The sequence below is a fragment of the Crocodylus siamensis genome, chromosome 1 (assembly GCF_052110815.1).
Source record: "Crocodylus siamensis isolate JL-2025a chromosome 1, ASM5211081v1, whole genome shotgun sequence".
Classification (NCBI taxonomy): Eukaryota; Metazoa; Chordata; order Crocodylia; family Crocodylidae; genus Crocodylus; species Crocodylus siamensis.
Genome location: NC_143395.1, coordinates 8,049,229 through 8,067,775, shown reverse-complemented (window position 1 = coordinate 8,067,775; position 18,547 = coordinate 8,049,229). Strand labels below are relative to the sequence as shown.

At 43.3% G+C, this 18,547-nt stretch overlaps 1 protein-coding gene across 5 annotated transcripts in view; it reads left to right on the top strand.

The window, feature by feature from the left end:
- The window catches only part of CLIC5 (CLIC family member 5), a 131,088-nt gene that overhangs the window by 83,846 nt on the left and 28,695 nt on the right, over positions 1 to 18,547 (top strand). For all 5 annotated transcript variants that reach the window (XM_090031020.1, XM_090031039.1, XM_090031029.1 and 2 more), the window contains 3 exons: positions 3,189 to 3,298; positions 3,668 to 3,793; positions 6,630 to 6,736. In XM_090031020.1, coding sequence (XP_089887146.1) covers positions 3,189 to 3,298; positions 3,668 to 3,793; positions 6,630 to 6,736 — 343 coding nt within the window. The remainder of the gene's footprint in view (positions 1 to 3,188; positions 3,299 to 3,667; positions 3,794 to 6,629; positions 6,737 to 18,547) is intronic.

Genomic DNA, 18,547 nt, shown 5'->3' with positions numbered 1-18,547 from the left:
ACAGCCCCACCAGGGGAGACGCCTTGTTGGACCTAGTGCTGGGCACGGGTGATGACCTGGTGAGGGGGCCGCAGGTGCTCGATCACCTGGGGGACAGTGATCATCGCCTGCTGGAATTCACCATCCAGCGCAAGGTGGCAAAGGCATGCAGTAAGGCAGCGGCCCTAGATTTTAGGAGGGCAAACTTCAACGAGCTAAGGAGGATAGTTGGAGAAGCGCTGAGGTCCTGGAGGGGAGGGGAGCCAGGTGTCCAAGGAGAGTGGTTGCTCCTTAAGGAGACGATCCTCCAAGCCCAAAGGAAGGTAATCCCAATGAGGATCAAAGGGAGCAGGAGAGCACACAAGCCTCCATGGCTCACCAAAAGCATCCGGGAATGTCTCCTTGCTACAAAGGAGGCTTACACCCAATGAAAAGAAGGGGTCATCACCAGGGAGGACTATTCTGTAATTGCTCGGGGATGTAGGGGGGTAGTTAGGAAGGCCAAGGCAGAGTTGGAACTGGGACTAGCTTCCCAGATTAAGGACAATAATCAGTCCTTTTTTAAATACGTAGGGGGTAAAAAGAAGGTCCCGGGTAATGTGGGGCCCTTGCAGGACGCCATGGGAAACTTGGTCGTCACACCTCCATCTTCCTAAGTAGGGACCAGAAGAGCCACCTCCCTGCTGGGCCCCCCTCGGGCCCTGGGGGAGGCACACCTGGGCCACGGGTTAGTGAGGATTTAGTTAGGGAGCTTCTGGAGGGGTTGGACGTATTCAAGTCAGCCGGCCCAGATGATCTCCACGCTAGAGTTCTGAAGGAACTGGCCGAGGTCATTGCAAGTCCCCTGGCACAACTTTACGAGCATTCATGGTGCTCTGGTGAGGTACCGGAGGACTGGAAGAGGGCCAGCGTGGTCCCCATCTTCAAAAAAGGCAGGAAGGAGGACCCGGGAAACTGTAGGCCGGTTAGTCTTACCTCAATCCTATGCAAGCTGTTTGAGAAAATTATGCTGGCACACATCCAGGAGTGGCCAGCAGGGGACTGCATGCTTAGGGGCAACCAACAGGGGTTCATCAGTGGCAGGTCCTGTCAGACCAACCTGGTGGCCTTTTACGATCAGATCACCAGATCATTAGATGCAGGGGTAGCAGTGGATATAGTCTTCCTGGACTTCCGGAAGGCTTTTGACACTGTCTCTCAGCCCGTTCTCATTAAGAAACTGGGGGGCTGTGGTGTAGACACCCACACAGTCAAATGGGTCGCCAACTGGCTGGAGGGCCGCACCCAGAGGGTGGTAGTGGATGGGTCCTTCTCAACCTGGAGGGACGTGGGCAGTGGGGTCCCGCAGGTCTCGGTGCTCGGGCCTGCGCTGTTCAACATCTTCATCAGTGATTTGGACGAGGGGGTAAAAAGCACCCTGTTCAAATTTGCTGATGACACTTAAGATGTGGGGGGACGTGGACACACTGGAAGGATGCAACAGGCTACCATCAGACCTAGACAGGTTACAAGTGCGGGCGGACGAGAATAGGATGGGTTTCAACACAGACAAGTGCAAGGTGATGCACCTCAAGAGGAACAACCGGCACCATACCTACAGGTTAGGGAACTCCCCTCTTGTCAGCACGGAGGCGGAAAGGGATCTGGGGGTCATCATTGACTCCAAGATGAACATGGGCCGGCAGTGTGGAGAGGCAGTTAGGAAGGCTAACCGCACCTTGGCATGCATCCACAGATGCATCTTGAGCAGGTCCAAAGAGGTGATCCTCCCCCTCTATGAGGCACTGGTCAGGCCGCAGCTGGAGTACTGTGTCCAGTTCTGGGCGCCACACTTCAAGAGGGATGTGGACAACATGGAGAGGGTCCAGAGGAGGGCCACTCACATGATCAGGGGGCAGCAGGGCAGGCCCTACAAGGAGAGGTGATGGGACCTGAACCTGTTCAGCCTTCACAAGAGAAGGCTGAGGGGGGATCTAGTGGCCTGTTACAAATTAGTCAGCGGGGACCAGCAGGCATTGGGGGAGTCCCTGTTCCCCCGAGCACTGCCAGGAGTGACCAGCAATAACGGTCACAAGCTGGCAGAGGGGAGATTCAGACTAGACATCAGGAGGCGCTACTTCACGGTCAGGGCAGCTAGGGTCTGGAACCAACTTCCAAGGGAAGTGGTGCTGGCTCCTACCCTGGGGGTCTTTAAGACAAGGCTGGACAATCACCTTGCTGGGGTCGTTTGACCCCAGTACTCTTTCCTGCCATGGCAGGGGTCGGACTAGATGATCTGCTCAGGTCCCTTCCGACCCTAGAAACTATGAAACTATGAAAATAAAATTAAAATCTATCTAAACCATTATCATCTTGACACTCTTGGCCACCTGTGTGATTATTTTGCAGAGATGTCCTTGAACACAGCTTTAGCTCCACTTAGCCAATGTTATATTTGTGTATTCTCATGGCACAGAGTCAACATTTTCATGGATAAGGACCATAAACTTCTGAAAGGAAAAACCCCAAGCCATTTCCTTGATGCTCAAACTAACAGTTTTTTATTGTTCTGTGACCTTTCGTTGGAAACTCCCTAAGTGCTGGAGATAGGCAGACTACAACCCTGGAGCTGAAATCTCCCTTGAACTTTGGAGAAGTCCAGGTTCAGATCTGTATGTGAATCCAGTTGTCCAGCTGTGGGCCTTCTTCTTCAAGTGGTGTAAATTAGAACCTCAGATGCAAACATCCCTCAATGCTGGATGTATTTGGATTCAGATCTGGTTTTGAATGTCACAGCTTGGGTTTTTTCCTGATGGAACTGAGGAACAGAGCCTTAGTTTGTATAAATTGTTATATTGCCATTGCCTTTTTGAATGATAACAGTATTTAGTAGGCGAGGATCTGTCCCTAAGTTTTCTAATAGGCAGCTTTGCAGAGAAGTAGTAATTAAGAATGTACATAATATTGCAAAATACAGCTGAACAAAGACCCGCCTTCCCTAGCTACACCGTCCCTCTTGAACAGTGCTAGAATGCTTTCTTGAATGACCCATTACAGCTTAGCCCTGCAGTTCTTCTGTTATTGTGTCGATGGTAAACTGCATTAGACAACAAGGACTATAAGTTATTTTCAGTCTGGTTTTGTCTGTGTAGACATCCAGTTTTCCTGATCATATTTTGTGAGCAGTTAATCATGATGCATACAAATATTTTTCCCTTCCTTTTCCACAGGCTGGTATGGATGGAGAAAGTATTGGGAACTGTCCTTTCTCACAACGTCTCTTCATGATCCTGTGGCTCAAAGGCGTTGTGTTCAATGTCACTACAGTTGATTTGAAAAGGTAATAAGCAATAGGTGGAAAATAATTATAATGGTCCACAGTTTCCTTTGTATTAAAAAATTCTCCCGTTAACATCACTGGACTTTGTATTAGGCCCGTGTGCCTATGAGACAGAGCAGAGTAGTTGTGATTCAGTTTCCTGAATGTTTTTTATCTGTAGAATATTTTACATTGTATGTTAAGTAGCACTTTTTCATAAATATACTGAAAGTGAAAACCAAACTGCAGGAAGGAAGAAAGAAGGGATGGAAGTGAGAGAGGGATGGAGGAAGAGAGGGAAAGCAAATGTGACTCGTTTTATAAAACACTGAATACCAATGAGGCAATAAAGTATCATTGATGCTATGAAGTTTCTTTTCCTTTTGGCAGAAAACCAGCTGATCTGCACAACTTGGCACCTGGGACTCATCCCCCATTCTTGACTTTTAATGGGGAGGTCAAGACAGACATCAACAAAATTGAGGAGTTCCTGGAAGAGACCCTTGCACCTCCAAAGTAACATTTTAACAATTTGTTCAATAAGGTTTCTTAGGAATAGAGAAAGAGGATTTGAATGGAAGTTAAAAGAAACCCCCATCCTGTAACCTGTACTTAAGTAGTCCTTGCTCATGGAACATTCCTGATGACTTCAGTGGAAATATTTGCATATATAAAATTTGCTTGCATGTAGAGCTGCAGAATATTTTTCCTCATTGATTACATATGGCATTTTTGAGAATGATAGCATAATAAATGTGACCAGTTCTAGTGTCCATAGTTTCCAAAAGATTGGAAGTTGGAGTAGGTACAGAGAAGTGCTGCAAAAAGTATTTGTGGATAGGAGAAGAGTCCTTACAGTGATAGATTTAAGGTGCTCAATTTGTTTAAATTATCAAAAAGAAATGGAGAGGTGACCAGTTTATGGAACACAAACTCCTTTTCATGCAGAAAGAAAATGTCTCATTCCAGAGGCATGAAGCATGACAAAAATCAATAGGTGGACGTAATAATCTAACAAATTCAAGTTACAAAAAAGCACACATTTTTAATATTGTCAATGATTAACTAATGGAACAAAATACCAAGGAAAGTGTCAGAAACATCCTTCCTTGAAATCTTCTGATCAAGGCTAGTTGTGTTTCTGGAAGATATGCTTTAGTCAGACACGAGTTATTGGACTGGATACAGGGAAAACTGGATGACATTCTTTTGGCTTGTGCTCCACAAGAGGTCAGATTAATAGCTCATTCTGACTTTAAATTCTATGCCGTATGGGTTGTTTTCACCTCCCACTGAATCATCAGCTATTGGCCAGCACTGGAAGTTGGAGATCAGATATGTCAGAGCATTATGGGACCTGATCCAAGACCTACTGAAGTCAGTGGGAGACCTTATTGTGTTCGATGTGCTTTGGATCAAGTCTTTAGTCTGTCCCAGTCTTTTAAAATCAATATGTTCCTTTGTATCAGTTGCCTTTAAAAAATATATAGACTCAAAACTCCACGCTGTTCCACTCTGCTTATACTAAAGCTTTTTACTCTGACATTCTGGAATGTATTTGCAACACAAGGAATTAGGCACATGACTGCCATTCATAATAGAGGGAGTTAGCTGCCAAACTCCCCCGCACCCTTCTGGAAATATATGTCTTTTTTCTGATTTAAGGCCACTGTACCTAGGATCCTAGTTGTATAAAGCTCTGGTACAATTAGACTTGTCATAAAACTATCACTGTATAACTCTTCAAATGCCTGGCTCCCCAGGACAGAATTGTTATTAAGGGGCTCACACCAAGTGGGTCCCCATCTTCAAAAAAGGCAGGAAGGAGGACCCGGGAAACTATAGGCTGGTTAGTCTTACCTTGATCCTAGGCAAGCTATTTGAGAAAATTATGCTGGCACACATCCAGGAGGGGCCAGCAGGGGACTGCATGCTTAGGGGCAACCAACAGGGGTTCATCAGTGGCAGGTCCTGTCAGACCAACCTGGTGGCCTCTTACGATCAGATCACCAGATCATTAGACGCAGGAGTAGCAGTGGATATAGTCTTCCTGGACTTCCGGAAGGCTTTTGACACTGTCTCTCACCCTGTTCTCATTAAGAAACTGGGGGGCTGTGGTGTAGACACCCACACAGTCAAATGGGTCGCCAACTGGCTGGAGGGCCGCACCCAGAGGGTGGTAGTGGATGGGTCCTTCTCAACCTGGAGGGACGTGGGCAGTGGGGTTCCGCAGGGCTCGGTCCTCGGGCCCGCAATGTTCAACATCTTCATCAGCGATTTGGACGAGGGGGTAAAAAGCACCCTGTTCAAATTTGCTGATGACACTTAAGATGTGGGGGGACGTGGGCACACGGGAAGGATGCAACAGGCTACAATCAGACCTAGACAGGTTACAAGTGCGGGCGGACGAGAATAGGATGGGTTTCAACACAGACAAGTGCAAGGTGATGCACCTCAAGAGGAACAACCAGCACCATACCTACAGGTTAGGGAACTCCCCTCTTGTCAGCACGGAGGCGGAAAGGGATCTGGGGGTCATCATTGACTCCAAGATGAACATGGGCCGGCAGTGTGGAGAGGCAGTTAGGAAGGCTAACCGCACCTTGGCATGCATCCACAGATGCATCTCAAGCAGGTCCAAAGAGGTGATCCTCCCCCCTATGCGGCACTGGTCAGGCCGCAGCTGGAGTACTGTGTCCAGTTCTGGGCGCCACACTTCAAGAGGGATGTGGACAACATGGAGAGGGTCCAGAGGAGGGCCACTCACATGATCAGGGGACACCAGGGCAGGCCCTATGAGGAGAGGCTACGGGACCTGAACCTGTTCAGCCTCCAAAAGAGAAGGCTGAGGGGGGATCTTGTGGCCTGTTATAAACTAGTCAGCGGGGACCAGCAGACATTGGGGGAGTCACTGTTCCCCCCGAGCACTGCCAGGAGTGACCAGGAATAACGGTCACAAGCTGGGAGACGGTAGGTTTAGGTTAGATATCAGGAGGCGCTACTTCACGGTCAGGGCGGCTAGGGTCTGGAACCAACTTCCAAGAGAAGTGGTGCTGGCTCCTACCCTGGGGGTGTTTAAGAGGAGGTTAGATGAACACCTTGCTGGGGCCGTTTGACCCCAGTACTCTTTCCTGCCATGGCAGGGGGTCAGACTAGATGATCTGCTCAGGTCCCTTCCGACCCTAGAAACTATGAAGCTATAAGCTGTTTTTTTTAGATAAGTGACAGCGTTAATTGCAGTTCTTCGTACAAGGTTCCCCGCCACCTCCTCAGGCAAGTTACATTTGTAATGATTGGTATATTGCTGGCAACAACAGGACATTGTTTTCCACACTGGTCCTATCTTTTTCAGGTATCCCAAGCTTGCTGCTAAGCACCGTGAATCAAACACTGCAGGAATAGATATCTTTTCCAAATTCTCAGCATACATCAAAAACACTAAGCAGCAGGATAATGCAGGTGAGTAGCATCATTTAAAAATGCTTTTCAAGGAGTGCATCGGCTTAAAAATGAAACACATCGTCAACCATGTATTCCTCTTCTAAGTTGTGCAAGAGGTACCCTTGCTGATTACTCTGGGCCTGTAAATTCAATAGAGTTACTTCAAATTTTCACTACTATAATTGAAGTCAGACTTTGGCCCCAAATAGCTCAGGATCATGCTTAGCTGGCACTGTGCTTTTGCTGATGTAGGTTGCACAGTACTGAGAGTTTGTTTAAAAATTAATTAGATGAAAGGAGTGATTTGATCTGGCCCCAAGAAGGCCTGTGTTACTGCAGCAGGGATGCCTGTGGCCAGTGTAACTACAATTAAAACAACCCTTATCTTCATGAAGCTTCTCTTCTTCTACATTTTCCTTTCCTCATAGAAGGCCACAACCTTAGCCAGTATGGCTATAGGTTTAGCTTCATGGAGCTAATGATCCAAAAGAACGTTTGTATTCACTCGTTACACCTTACTTTAGATTATGACTTCTGCTAGGCAGAGTTTTTTTCTGTCAGTTGCATACCATGAACATGCATCATCCAGGAGAGAAAAGAGTTGGATTTGTGGAACTGAACTGAGGCACAGGACATCTAAGTTCAATTCCCAACACTACCACAGATGTCTTGTTTGCCCTGATAGAGGTTGCACAGGTCCAAACCCTTCAGATGACAGATGAGAATCTGGCCCTCCTTTTTTTGTGCTGCAGTCTTCTTATTTGTAAAACAGGCAATAATCATAATTCCCTTCTTCTGGGAGGTGTTGGAAGCCACTGAGGTCTGAGATACTCAGTCTGGGCTGGATTTAATAAACCTCATCATGAATTGAAAAAGAGTCCACGGTGAAGGGGATCACACATTTTGGGCAGGAGAGACACCATTCTTGGCCTTTTGGCTCAGATCAAAAATAGGTATAGGGTAAGGCTTGCCCATTGCACTCCAGAGGGGCTGAACTCTATAAGTTTCCCTAAATGTGGGAAACTTAACTGCACAGTTTTGTGTCAGTGGGTGACTGCATTTGCACTTTCCCCCTGGCTTGCACCTTGGCCTTTTGGCTAGGTGCAAGTGTGAATAAATTAGGGGGCATCCAAACCCCAAGGCATCTTGGGCCTAGGGCTTAGATATAGGATGCCTGCCATGGATTTGGGGAAGTATCCCAAATCCCAGACTGATGAGTCTGGGCGGGAAGATACTTGCCTGGTGGTAGAGCCACACAGACTTCAACAATTGAGCTCTGCTCAATTGAAATTTGGAATTTGACTATTGGGCTTTGCCCAATTGAATCTGGAACTGATTTCATCCTTGAAGTGAAATATTTTTTTTAAAAATGTGTTTTATAGTTATGCTCAGTGTTGGCTGCATTTAATCAACTTCATAGTTGGTTTCCATTGCTAAGCGCATGCTGCTTTTGGCAGCAGTTTAATGATAGGCAGTGTTTTTAGCGAAATTCCCTTGTACGCGATTATAAGATGAGGGGCTTTTCCCCCATACTAATTAACAGGAAAAAGTTTCTCTTAGAGTTGAATAAATATGGTAAATACATAAGTATAGGACAACAGAAACGTACATGTCTCTAGAGGACTATCTAATTCCTATAATGTAGGCACTTACATACCCAGAGAGGGTAACAAAATTACTCCTACACTTTAGTTGGTGTTAGTGGCTAGCTGTACTTTGGTTGTCCAGTAAGTGAAATTTAATTCTGCTCTTAGGACATAGCTAAAATGTTGAATAGACAGACACTAGTGGTAAAAATGAAAAAGCAAATCCAGTCTATTCCATCTCACCCCATAATTTATTAAGTTATATTGGTTCAACATACGTCTGAACCAAATACCAAGAAACCCAACCCTCAAAATTTTGGGGTGTTTAAATACCTTCCTTAACGGAGTATCATAAGGATAAATTAGTTAAAGGACATGAAATCAGGAGAACAATTATACAGCATCAGTTTGCCATTAATTTTAAGTGTCATTATTTATGATTATTCTTCATAGCATACCCCTAAACGTTTTGGAAAAGTCAAAAGGTCTTAGTAATATGTTCTCACTACAGCCAGTAGCTGTTAAATCTTTGCTGCGAAGTAGAGTGAAGTGGCTGGATTTTTCTAGCAAGATTTATGGGGTATGAGAAATCTTGAAGTTGGAATTAATGAGACCCTACGGTATGCCTAAGATAAATCAAAGCAGCCTTTTCTTGCAATGGGGTTTGCATGTTGGATCATGACATGATTTTAACCTCAACAGCACCAACTAGGGAATGATGGATCACTGTGACAGTTGATGTTGCCAAGGTGGTACGCTAAGAGTCTACAGGCTTGAGCGGGATAAGGTAACAAAGTAGCTGGGGTAGATGGTTTTTTCTTTAAGCAGTCATTACTGATGAATCCTAGAGGTAGTTTCTTGTTGTGGAATCTCTCCAATCTATTTACTTTATCAATGAACAAAGTCAATGATACACATGCCCATTTGATTTAAGGCTTGTGATACCCTCTGCTGGCAAACATGTGAATATATAAAGCAGCAACTCTATAGTCCTTTAGAGCTTCCTGAAAAAAATGATCAGAACAGGTTTCCATGAATGATGCGGGTTTGTAAAAATCCAAATGTTTTGTGAGTACATGTCAATTTGAAGAAAACTCTTGATAGAAAGCTTTTAAATGTTGCATTTTAACAATATTCAAAGGTTCTGTTTCAATAGTATCATTTCAGTTACTTTTGGTTTGACTTTTATATTATCATAAAATATTATATTTATTCTTATTATTTGGTATATCATGTTTTATATATTAGCATAGACTTAGAAACAAAATAAATCTGAACAATGCTGTCAAAATGAAATGTTTTGACATTATTGAAACATAATGTTCTGATGGTCCTGCATAGAAATTTTTGGTTTGTTTTTATTTCTCAGGTAATTTATGTTTTTCACTCCAATTCAATTAAAATCGTTTAGAAACAAAATACTTTAGTATTACAGAGAGAACAGCCATGTTTCTGGATTAGTTACTAGCCATTGTATTTTGTGTCTGGAACAGGAGCAGGTGATAAGCCTTTGGTGTAACTTTGTATAACAATATGTTATTGATCATGATTCATTTGCTCACCAGAGGTATTTGGAAGTCAGCCTGCCCTGATTTAATAGTTCCCTGAATTTCTGATCCTTTTTTCTCTTCTTTGTTTTGCTAACTTTTCTGTCTTATAACATAAAAACGTTGAAAGGTTTGGAACAGGCAGGCTAGGGCTGTAAGCCCAGAAGCAAACATACTCGCGCCATATCAAAGTTCTACCACTTTTAAGCATCTTGAAAGGGAAGGAATTGATTCCAGATTCTCAGGATGTGGCAAGCTGTGTTTTAAGAAAGCGTGAGTATTTATTATTTCAAGCCAGTTCAATTACAACAGGCTTGATTCCTTCCACCTCCCACGTCACTCAGTTGCAAAACAGGCTTTTCTAAAGGAGTGGTCTTCATGGCACAGGAATAGCCTCACTTCTTGCTTGGATAGCGTGTCTAGATTATTCAGGCCTCTGACCTTCTCCATAAGACCATGCTGCTGTGGTTGAAATCACTAACGTTTAATCCTCTCTGCGGTTGATGCAAATCATGAAAATCCTGGGATGAACTCGATGGGTGTAATCTTGATGTTAGTGTCTTAGAAACTCTTCCTTAACCTTAATTGATTGCTTTCAGATCAGGCAGGAAAACTCAAAGTCTTTTCCTGGTACTGCCAGCTTGAGTAAGTTGCATAAACTCTATAAGAAGGACAACAACTATTTATTTAATCATTGGCAATCACAAAGATTAACTAGTTGAAACACTGTGGACATGTTCAGTATTACGAGTACTATCTCTGTGTGACTGGTGTAGTAACCACCCATTTGCAGTTCTTCCTAAAATTATATGCCGTTTGGCTCGTAGAATGAGCTCTTTGATTTCGTTTATGAGTTTAAAAAGTTGTTCTTGAATTGAGTTCTTAGAGGGCACTAGCTCCAGTGTGGGTGGGCGCATTCATTAGTGGTACGGGAGGATGTTTTACTGTACTGCTCTTCACAGGGCTCTGAGCTGGGAGACCACCAACGCGATTTCATTCGCTGGAATTTCCAGCCATCTGACCAGAGGATTCCATTGGTCTGGTTTGGATTTAGATCAAGGGGCCAAAAAAATAAAAGAACATTAAATCATTAATTTGCATGTGATTAAATACTGTTCACCTCCTTCAGTAGCTAGCTACATCACACTTTGTGGTTAAGCCTGTGAGGTAAGAAATGTCCCTCTCCTTATGTGCTATATATACTTACATATAATATATATGCACATGCACGTACAGGGTCTGGATCTCCTCTGACCTACATAAGTGCTACACTAACTTAATTCCACTGACATCCATGGAGTTATACCAGGTGAAATCAGAGTTAGATCTGTAGAACATGGACTTGCACAGCATGGACGCTGTGTGTGTGTTCCAGTTCTTTCTAAAAGCCATCACGTATCTTCTTAAATAAACAGAGAAAGACATCGGTTCAGTTCAGAAGGTAGTACACAGAAAGTTTACAGTAGTAATGGACCGGTGGGTCAGATTCTTTCCTGCTCCCAAGCTAAGCGAGATGCCAGACACTACAGGGGCCATTAAAGAGGCACTCATAGCTCACTGATTCTGAGATGAGCTCTGGCTCCATCTCATGTCAGAGAAATCCATGCTCACTTTTACCTTTTGGCAGTGGAGGATAGGTAAGTAAAACAGAACTACTCTCTCTCCTTGGCATTTCCCTATGCTGGGAAAGGGAATGGCACCTAGTTATAAGTCAGCTCTAGCAGAGCCCTCATCCCTTCCCTCCAGTTTCTACCAGAAGGTGTCTCCTTTGCATCTTATAATTAGCCCCCAAATCATAAGTGTGAATCTGACTTTTTGGCACAATTAATCTCATACCTTTAGCCTCATCCACACTCTGTATACTGAAGTCCATGGCAAACTTTCCATTGACTTTGGTGGTGAAAGATCTGTGCCTAAGGTCCTGTTCTAAAGCCCTTAAGTTAATATGAAGAGTTCCCTTGATTTCAGGTCACTTTGGATTGGGCATTAATTAATTTCCTTCAGCTTGCACAAAATACTTTATACCTAAAACTGACTTGCTATAGATATGTTTCCTTCTCTTTCAACTGTGTAATTTCCCCACTCCACCATGAAAACTGACACCTGTCCAAGGCCCAGAACTGGCAACATTTTGTCCCATTACAGTGATGGGCTTAAATTTCCTGTTTTATGTCCAAGCAACAGCAGAAATACAAATTTTCAACCATTGTGAGGCAAGATTGCCAGCTTTGTGAAGTACCATCTTGTCGCTGTGGAAAGCTGATGAGATCTTAACCTTTGGGTTTCTAAGGCATAAAAAAATATTTTGGGTCATTTTTTAAAGGCTTTTATGGCTCCCTCTGAGCTGAGTACACTTGGGATCATAGTAACTAAAATGCTTGGCAGGGTTACAAGAAACAGTCCCAATATAAAACCCCCACTCTTTGAAACACATGTAAAATAGCTTTTCTGCATCATTTGTGGCACATAAAGTACCAAATACATGTTGTTGAATGTGATATGAAGTTTTTATTGGCAAGCCTTTGGGATGACCCACATAACTCACTTATGGTATGCTAATAAAGCTCCCCTCTATTCTCTTTCTCTGTGTAAAAACATATACATAGCTACCACTAAGATGGTAGAGATAGTCATGTACTAAACTGCGAGTAATGTGATAAACTGCATTTACCAAGTACCTTTTGGTTGGCTTACTGGCACACTGCCCACTAATCTAAGACTCATTCTGTCTTTCCCAGAAACCGCAGATTATAGAAATCATTTTGCTTGAGAAATATTTCCTTGAAATTTCCTTGGAATTTTCCCCCAAAATTACACTGGCCCAGGGCCTAGAACAGTCAGTATTCAGTCTGGCACCCGTGACAGATTTAAGGACTGATACCTTGTGACCTGCCAAAGCTCAATGCTTGAGTTTTGTGCCATTGGAAAAGAGAGATTCACAGCTTTCCACAATGATATATAGCTAAATCTTAGCTTTGGAAATAATGACACTAGTAAGTAATTTTAAAAAGTATCCAAAAGTTTTCTCATTTTAGTTTCCCCTTTAAGGCCTTTTTAACAGGACTCATAGTAAGTAAGGTATGCAGCTGTACTGGTAAAGGATTAAAAAAAATACCAACTTTTTTTTTTAAACTCTAAATGTCTGTAAGCTCTCAGGCTGTTAGCTCTTTGGGGCAGAGATTGGTATCCTTGCATATACATTGCTTAGTGCAACGTGGCCTGGATCTTGACTGAGATGTTATATGTGGCCAAAAGAGAAATAGTAATGACAAATGAGCCAAGAGGAGCAAAAAGTGTGAATGTGTATACACGCACATATAGAAGACAGAGAAGGGAAAGAAGTAAAAAAGTCAAAAGTATTCAGTAAAGTCAATAGGACCATTCATGTGCTTAAAGGCATGTGATGAAGCCCCTTACTGAACCAGTCCCAATATGCACACAGTCCAGCTTCGTACAGTTGGAAAACTAGCTGGCAAGCGCTATTTTTAAAACAAGGAAATTATTTCCCTTGTGTGTTTGAGTATTCCTCCAAGTGCTGCTGCTGGCTTAACCAGGATGCTTTATTCTCTTTCCCAGATGAGCTCCCTTGCTCACACACAGAAGCAGTAGTACAGCTGGAAGTACTAGAGCAATCTGGTGGCAGCAGTCCTGAGAGACATTAAGTATCTAGCTGCTAGAAAGGGAGATCTAAGTTGTATTGTTATTTAAAATTCACTTTTATTAAGTTTGATAACTATAATGGCCTCTCCCTTCTCTATTTACCCTTGCTGTAAGCAGTGCCACACACAGAAAGACCTTCTTTCTGGATTGATGTAGGTATCAGGGGCCTGGTTCTGATCTCACTAATTCCACTTTTTCTTTGGTATAACAACATTGATTTCAGTGCATCTGGTACATCCTATCGTGGACATGGATTTCTGGTAATGAATGGCTCAAATCTTGCATAAATGCCTACTTACACTTAGGCTCATAAGTGCCTTGATTGATTCTAAAAGGAATACTCATAAGCTTCAGTAGCGCCTTCCTGACTGTATCATTAAAGGGCAGGAGGCTTGGCAGGAGGCTTGATGGCACAGGATTTAGTGATGTGATTTTGCTCTTGCCGAAATCAGTTTATTAAATTCTTAGTGACTTGAGTAGGAGCAAAATCAGGTCAGTTTTTTCCCACCCATCTGTGGTCATAGTAATGCAAATGGATGTCAGTGAAGAACCGGGGAAAAGAATAATAAAACATAACTGAAAATCAGTGCGGTCAACTCTCTTGATTGTAGCAGGAGTTTTACCATATTTGGTGATTTCCTTAATAACTCAATTCTGGGGCTATGGTGTTCAAATAAGAAGCCAGGATTTCATTTTGTTTAAAGTTTCTAGTTCTGGTTGCAGAGAAAAGTTTCTTAGTTTTTTGGCCTTCAGTCCAGTGGGAACCAGTTCAGTTTGACCTCCCATACAGCATAGACTGCTACATTTCATCCACTTACCCCTACATGGAGCCCAGCAAATTCAGTTAAGCTAAAGTATTTCAGTCCTCTGGTGACTAAACTATTCAGGCTGTGCAAAGCTTCGATTGCTGATTCGATGCAGTGGAGATTCAGCCCAATTCAGTGGCTACATTTCCGAATCCGAATCAAATCAGGAGATCTTTTAATCTCTCTGAATCAAATTGGAACCCTCCGAATTGATTTGGAGAGATTCGGAAAGATTCAGTGAGTTGGATATAGACACAGCTTTAAATGTTTATTCTACATACCTCAAGATACCAGGCGCAGCTCGTGCATGCTGTAATGCTGGGGCAGATGGAGCATCCCATAGGAGCGCAGGGGGTCCCCAGTGTGCTTGGCAGCAGACCTGGAAGTGGACCAGAAGCACTTCTGGGTCCACCAGGGAGTGCACACAGGGCCCTCTGTGCCCCCCCCCAGCTCACTGACTGGTGCCCCTTGGTTCTAGGGGGCCACTGTGGTCCCCCCACAGCTGATCACCGAGCCAGGGGGATGCAGGGAGGCCCCCCAGTGTACCCGGCAGTGGACCTAGAAATGAAACAGAGGTCCTTCTGGTCCACTTCCAAGTTGGCTGTTGAGCACATGGAGGGGGGACCCCCCACCCTGCTCCTATGGGATGCTCCATCCACCCTAGCATTGCAGCATTCACGAGCTGTACCTGGTACCTCCAGGGATGTAGAAAAAACTTTTGAAGCTGCATCTATGGCCAAATCACTGATTCTCTGAATCAGCATCAAATCTTCAGATTCAGATTCGGCTGAATCAAACTGGGGACAGTGATCTGAATCAACAAATTGAATCACTGTCCCCAATTTGGGCCAAATCTGAATCCAGATACAACCCATTTTGCACACCCCTATAAACTAAGTCAGCTAGAAGCAGAATAGGAGAGTCTAAAGAGCTACCAGTGCCAAAGGCTCCTGCAATGTCAGGGAACTGATTAGGTGAGAGATGCCCCCATGATCCTAGCAGGTGATCTGTGACCAATGCTGCCTTATGAGTATTTTGAGAACAATATAAATGGTCCTTTTCTCCCTCTGGGCCATGAAGGAAGGGAATGAACAGGGAGATTCATAGATTTGCAGATTTCCAAGGCCAGGAAAGATCATTATGAGTTTCCAACACAACTGTGCTTCCTTCCTCCCTACCATGTAACATAGGGGCCAAAGAATTTCTTCCAGAACCTAACTTAAAGGACATATTTTAGTAAACCCAGTTTTGTCTAAGCAATGGTGAGTCCCTTACCTCCCCTGGTGAAAGTTCCAGTGTTTAATCACTCACAGCTAGAAAATTGTGAAGCTGAATTTGTCTGACTTCAGCTTGTAAGCACCAGATCTTGTTATGTCTTTTCCAGCAAGGTTGACAGCCCTTTCACTACCAGATATCATCTTTAGGGGTAAGCACCTCTCATCTCTCAGACTTCTTTACAAAAAGCTGAGCTCCTTAAGCCTGCCAGCATAAAACTTATTTTTCACCCCCTGGAGCATAATTGCGGCCCTCCTTCAAACTCTTTGGTATTTCCACATCCTTACTGAAACATTGACTCCAGACCTAGACACACTATTTTAGCAGAAAGCTCACCACTGGGGTATACAGAGGCAAGACCTCTTCCTTCATTCTACTTGACATTCTCCTTTTGGACATTCAAGGATTGCAGGAACCTTTTGTTACGGTAGCACTCTTAGAGGTCACTTGAGGCAGGTACCTTCAGTGACCCTAAGTCCTTCTTTTTAGCCTTGAAAAGAGAATTCTGAAGTTCCAAAACAGTTGCTGAAAACGAACTCAGGGTTGATTATTCTTATAATCTTATGAACTTGAAGTCAGATTTTTAAAGCCAGCTAAGGGATTTGTACCCCCATTCACAATCCCTTGAGCAGCTTAAAAATCTCAGCCTTAACTTATTCTCACAGACATATGATGTTTAGATACATATATTTAGAATAGATACAGATGGCCACTAACATTATAGACAGTCTGAAAAATGGACATTGCCTTGATGAGCCTGCAGTCTAAATACCAGTATAATAGTGTAGGTCTGATTCTCCTCTTAATTACTGCATTTCATAGAGTAACTCTCTTGAAATCTAAGGAGTTACACTAGCATAGCAACCCATGCAAAGAGGAAAATCAGGCCCTTTGTCTTTTTGTAGACATAATGTAGTGCTAGTGGTATCATTAGAGCCAAGTTCTACCGTCAGCTACACCAACGTATGGGTGAAGTAATTTAGTTGAAGTCAGGAGAGTATATCTGGGTTTATAAGAGCAGAAATGAGAGCAGAATTTCCCTGTTGGGTGAATAGTAGTAAGAGAAATGAGTATTAAACATACAGTCACTGACAGCTTGTGCAAGAACAATTTTCTTCGTTTTAACACTAGAACACAAGGGGTCCCCACAGTACTGTGACTGAAACTCAGTCTGCGCTTCTATGAAAAGTTACACGTTCAGTAACATTCAGCAGTTAGTTTTTTGTTGGCTCCAAAATCATCCCTTATTTGCTGCTTGATAATTACATGACACTGCAGAGTCTGAGTAAACCCCATCAGTTTCAGCTGGGATATTGAAGTGCTAATCTTGCATTATACAGATGGTAGCTATATAGCATTTCAGGCTTGATTCTTTTTTCACTACCATACTGCAAATCAGCAGTTACTCTACTGAAATCAAGGAGGCTACATAAGAAAAAAAAACTAATCTCAATGAAATTGGGATCATGCCTGAGGAAAGTGCTTCTGAAATGGTACAACTGATCTGGTCTCCCATGTAGAGTTTTGTGATGTTTTGCAAAAAAACTGGTTAGAAGTTGTTCTTCTTGTAGCAGTTACAGGTCAATAACTTTGCACTTTAATTACCTCCTGGTTTTTCTACAACTATAAACTAGTTAGACACAAAAGCCTTCAATCAATTCTTTAACCTCATTTCAAGTTCTATATTCCTGTTGTGTGAATATACTAGTCTGAAGATGTTCCTGTTGTTTTCTGCATACAGACCTTACAAGGAATAAGTGTGTCATACACCTCTATTGTAAACCTGACTAGGGAACAAGTGAAGCATCGGAGACAGGAAAAACCCAGATGTTCAGGCCCAATCCAGAAGTGATTCAAATACCAAGTGTTGCAGAGGATTGAAAAAAATCATTTAGTGTTCACTTTAAATACATTTCAAATGAATTTGCATCATCTAGGCAAATTTAGGAATGGAACTAAAGGTATCAGTATAACATAATAAAATGTTTGCCTTGTGATATGTAAACTGGGAGGCCTCTGTGAAGTCTCACAAAAGTGCGACATTCCCAGATTTCCTGATAAACTTTTGAGCCTCATCTAAACAAAACATCCAGCTTTTCACAGGTGGCTTATTCCTGCTTTGGACAATACAGAACCCCCCAAAGTGAAAGTCCAACGTGGAGGAAGTGGCAAAAAGATCTATGGAGATTCAGCACAGCCGAAAAGGAGTGACTGTTTGTCTAAACTATTTATGTGATCCCTGTTGTCTGAGCATCTGACAGTACCTTTGTGAACTAGGGCATGGAGGTGCAAAGTAGTTAAGTGACTTACCTGATAACACACAGAAGCACTTGGTAGGGAGCATGGACTTAAACATGAATCATGTAAGACCCACATTTTCTTTCTAGCCACTGGGGAAAATCAGCCAGAGGATCTCCCTAGAGGAACTAGCCTTCAGTTGCTCTGGTACATGCTCTTGGAGTGTGCACCATACTGCTTTTATTTATAGTGTGGGGGGGTTAATACTGGGAGTTCATATTTTGATGCTGCGCTGCAATTTTACAATATGGTGAACAGTTGCAGTTGTGCCATGTGTGGTTTGCAGGGCCTCAAACAGTTGCACATGTGCGCTCGTCTGGACGTGCCATAAGGTGGTATCCCGCCCTACCTCTTGCCTGAGTTTGGAGAGTATGTGGCAATGGATGGGTAGGGCATGCTTGGGGCTGACCTTGGTGGGTCATGGTGTAGACAAGTCCATTCAAAATTTGGCCCCAAGTGCCTAAATCATCTTCTTGGAAACAAAGGACTAAGGCTATTGAGTCACTTAGACACTTTTTAAAATTATACCCAAAGTGTAAATAAAGGCTTCATTACTGGGTAGAAACATGAGGTAAAGACTGCTACTATATTGTCCCCAGATAAGAGGCAAGGCCTTAAAGAAAGCAGTCAGGAAAGGGGATACTTTGGAAGAGCAAA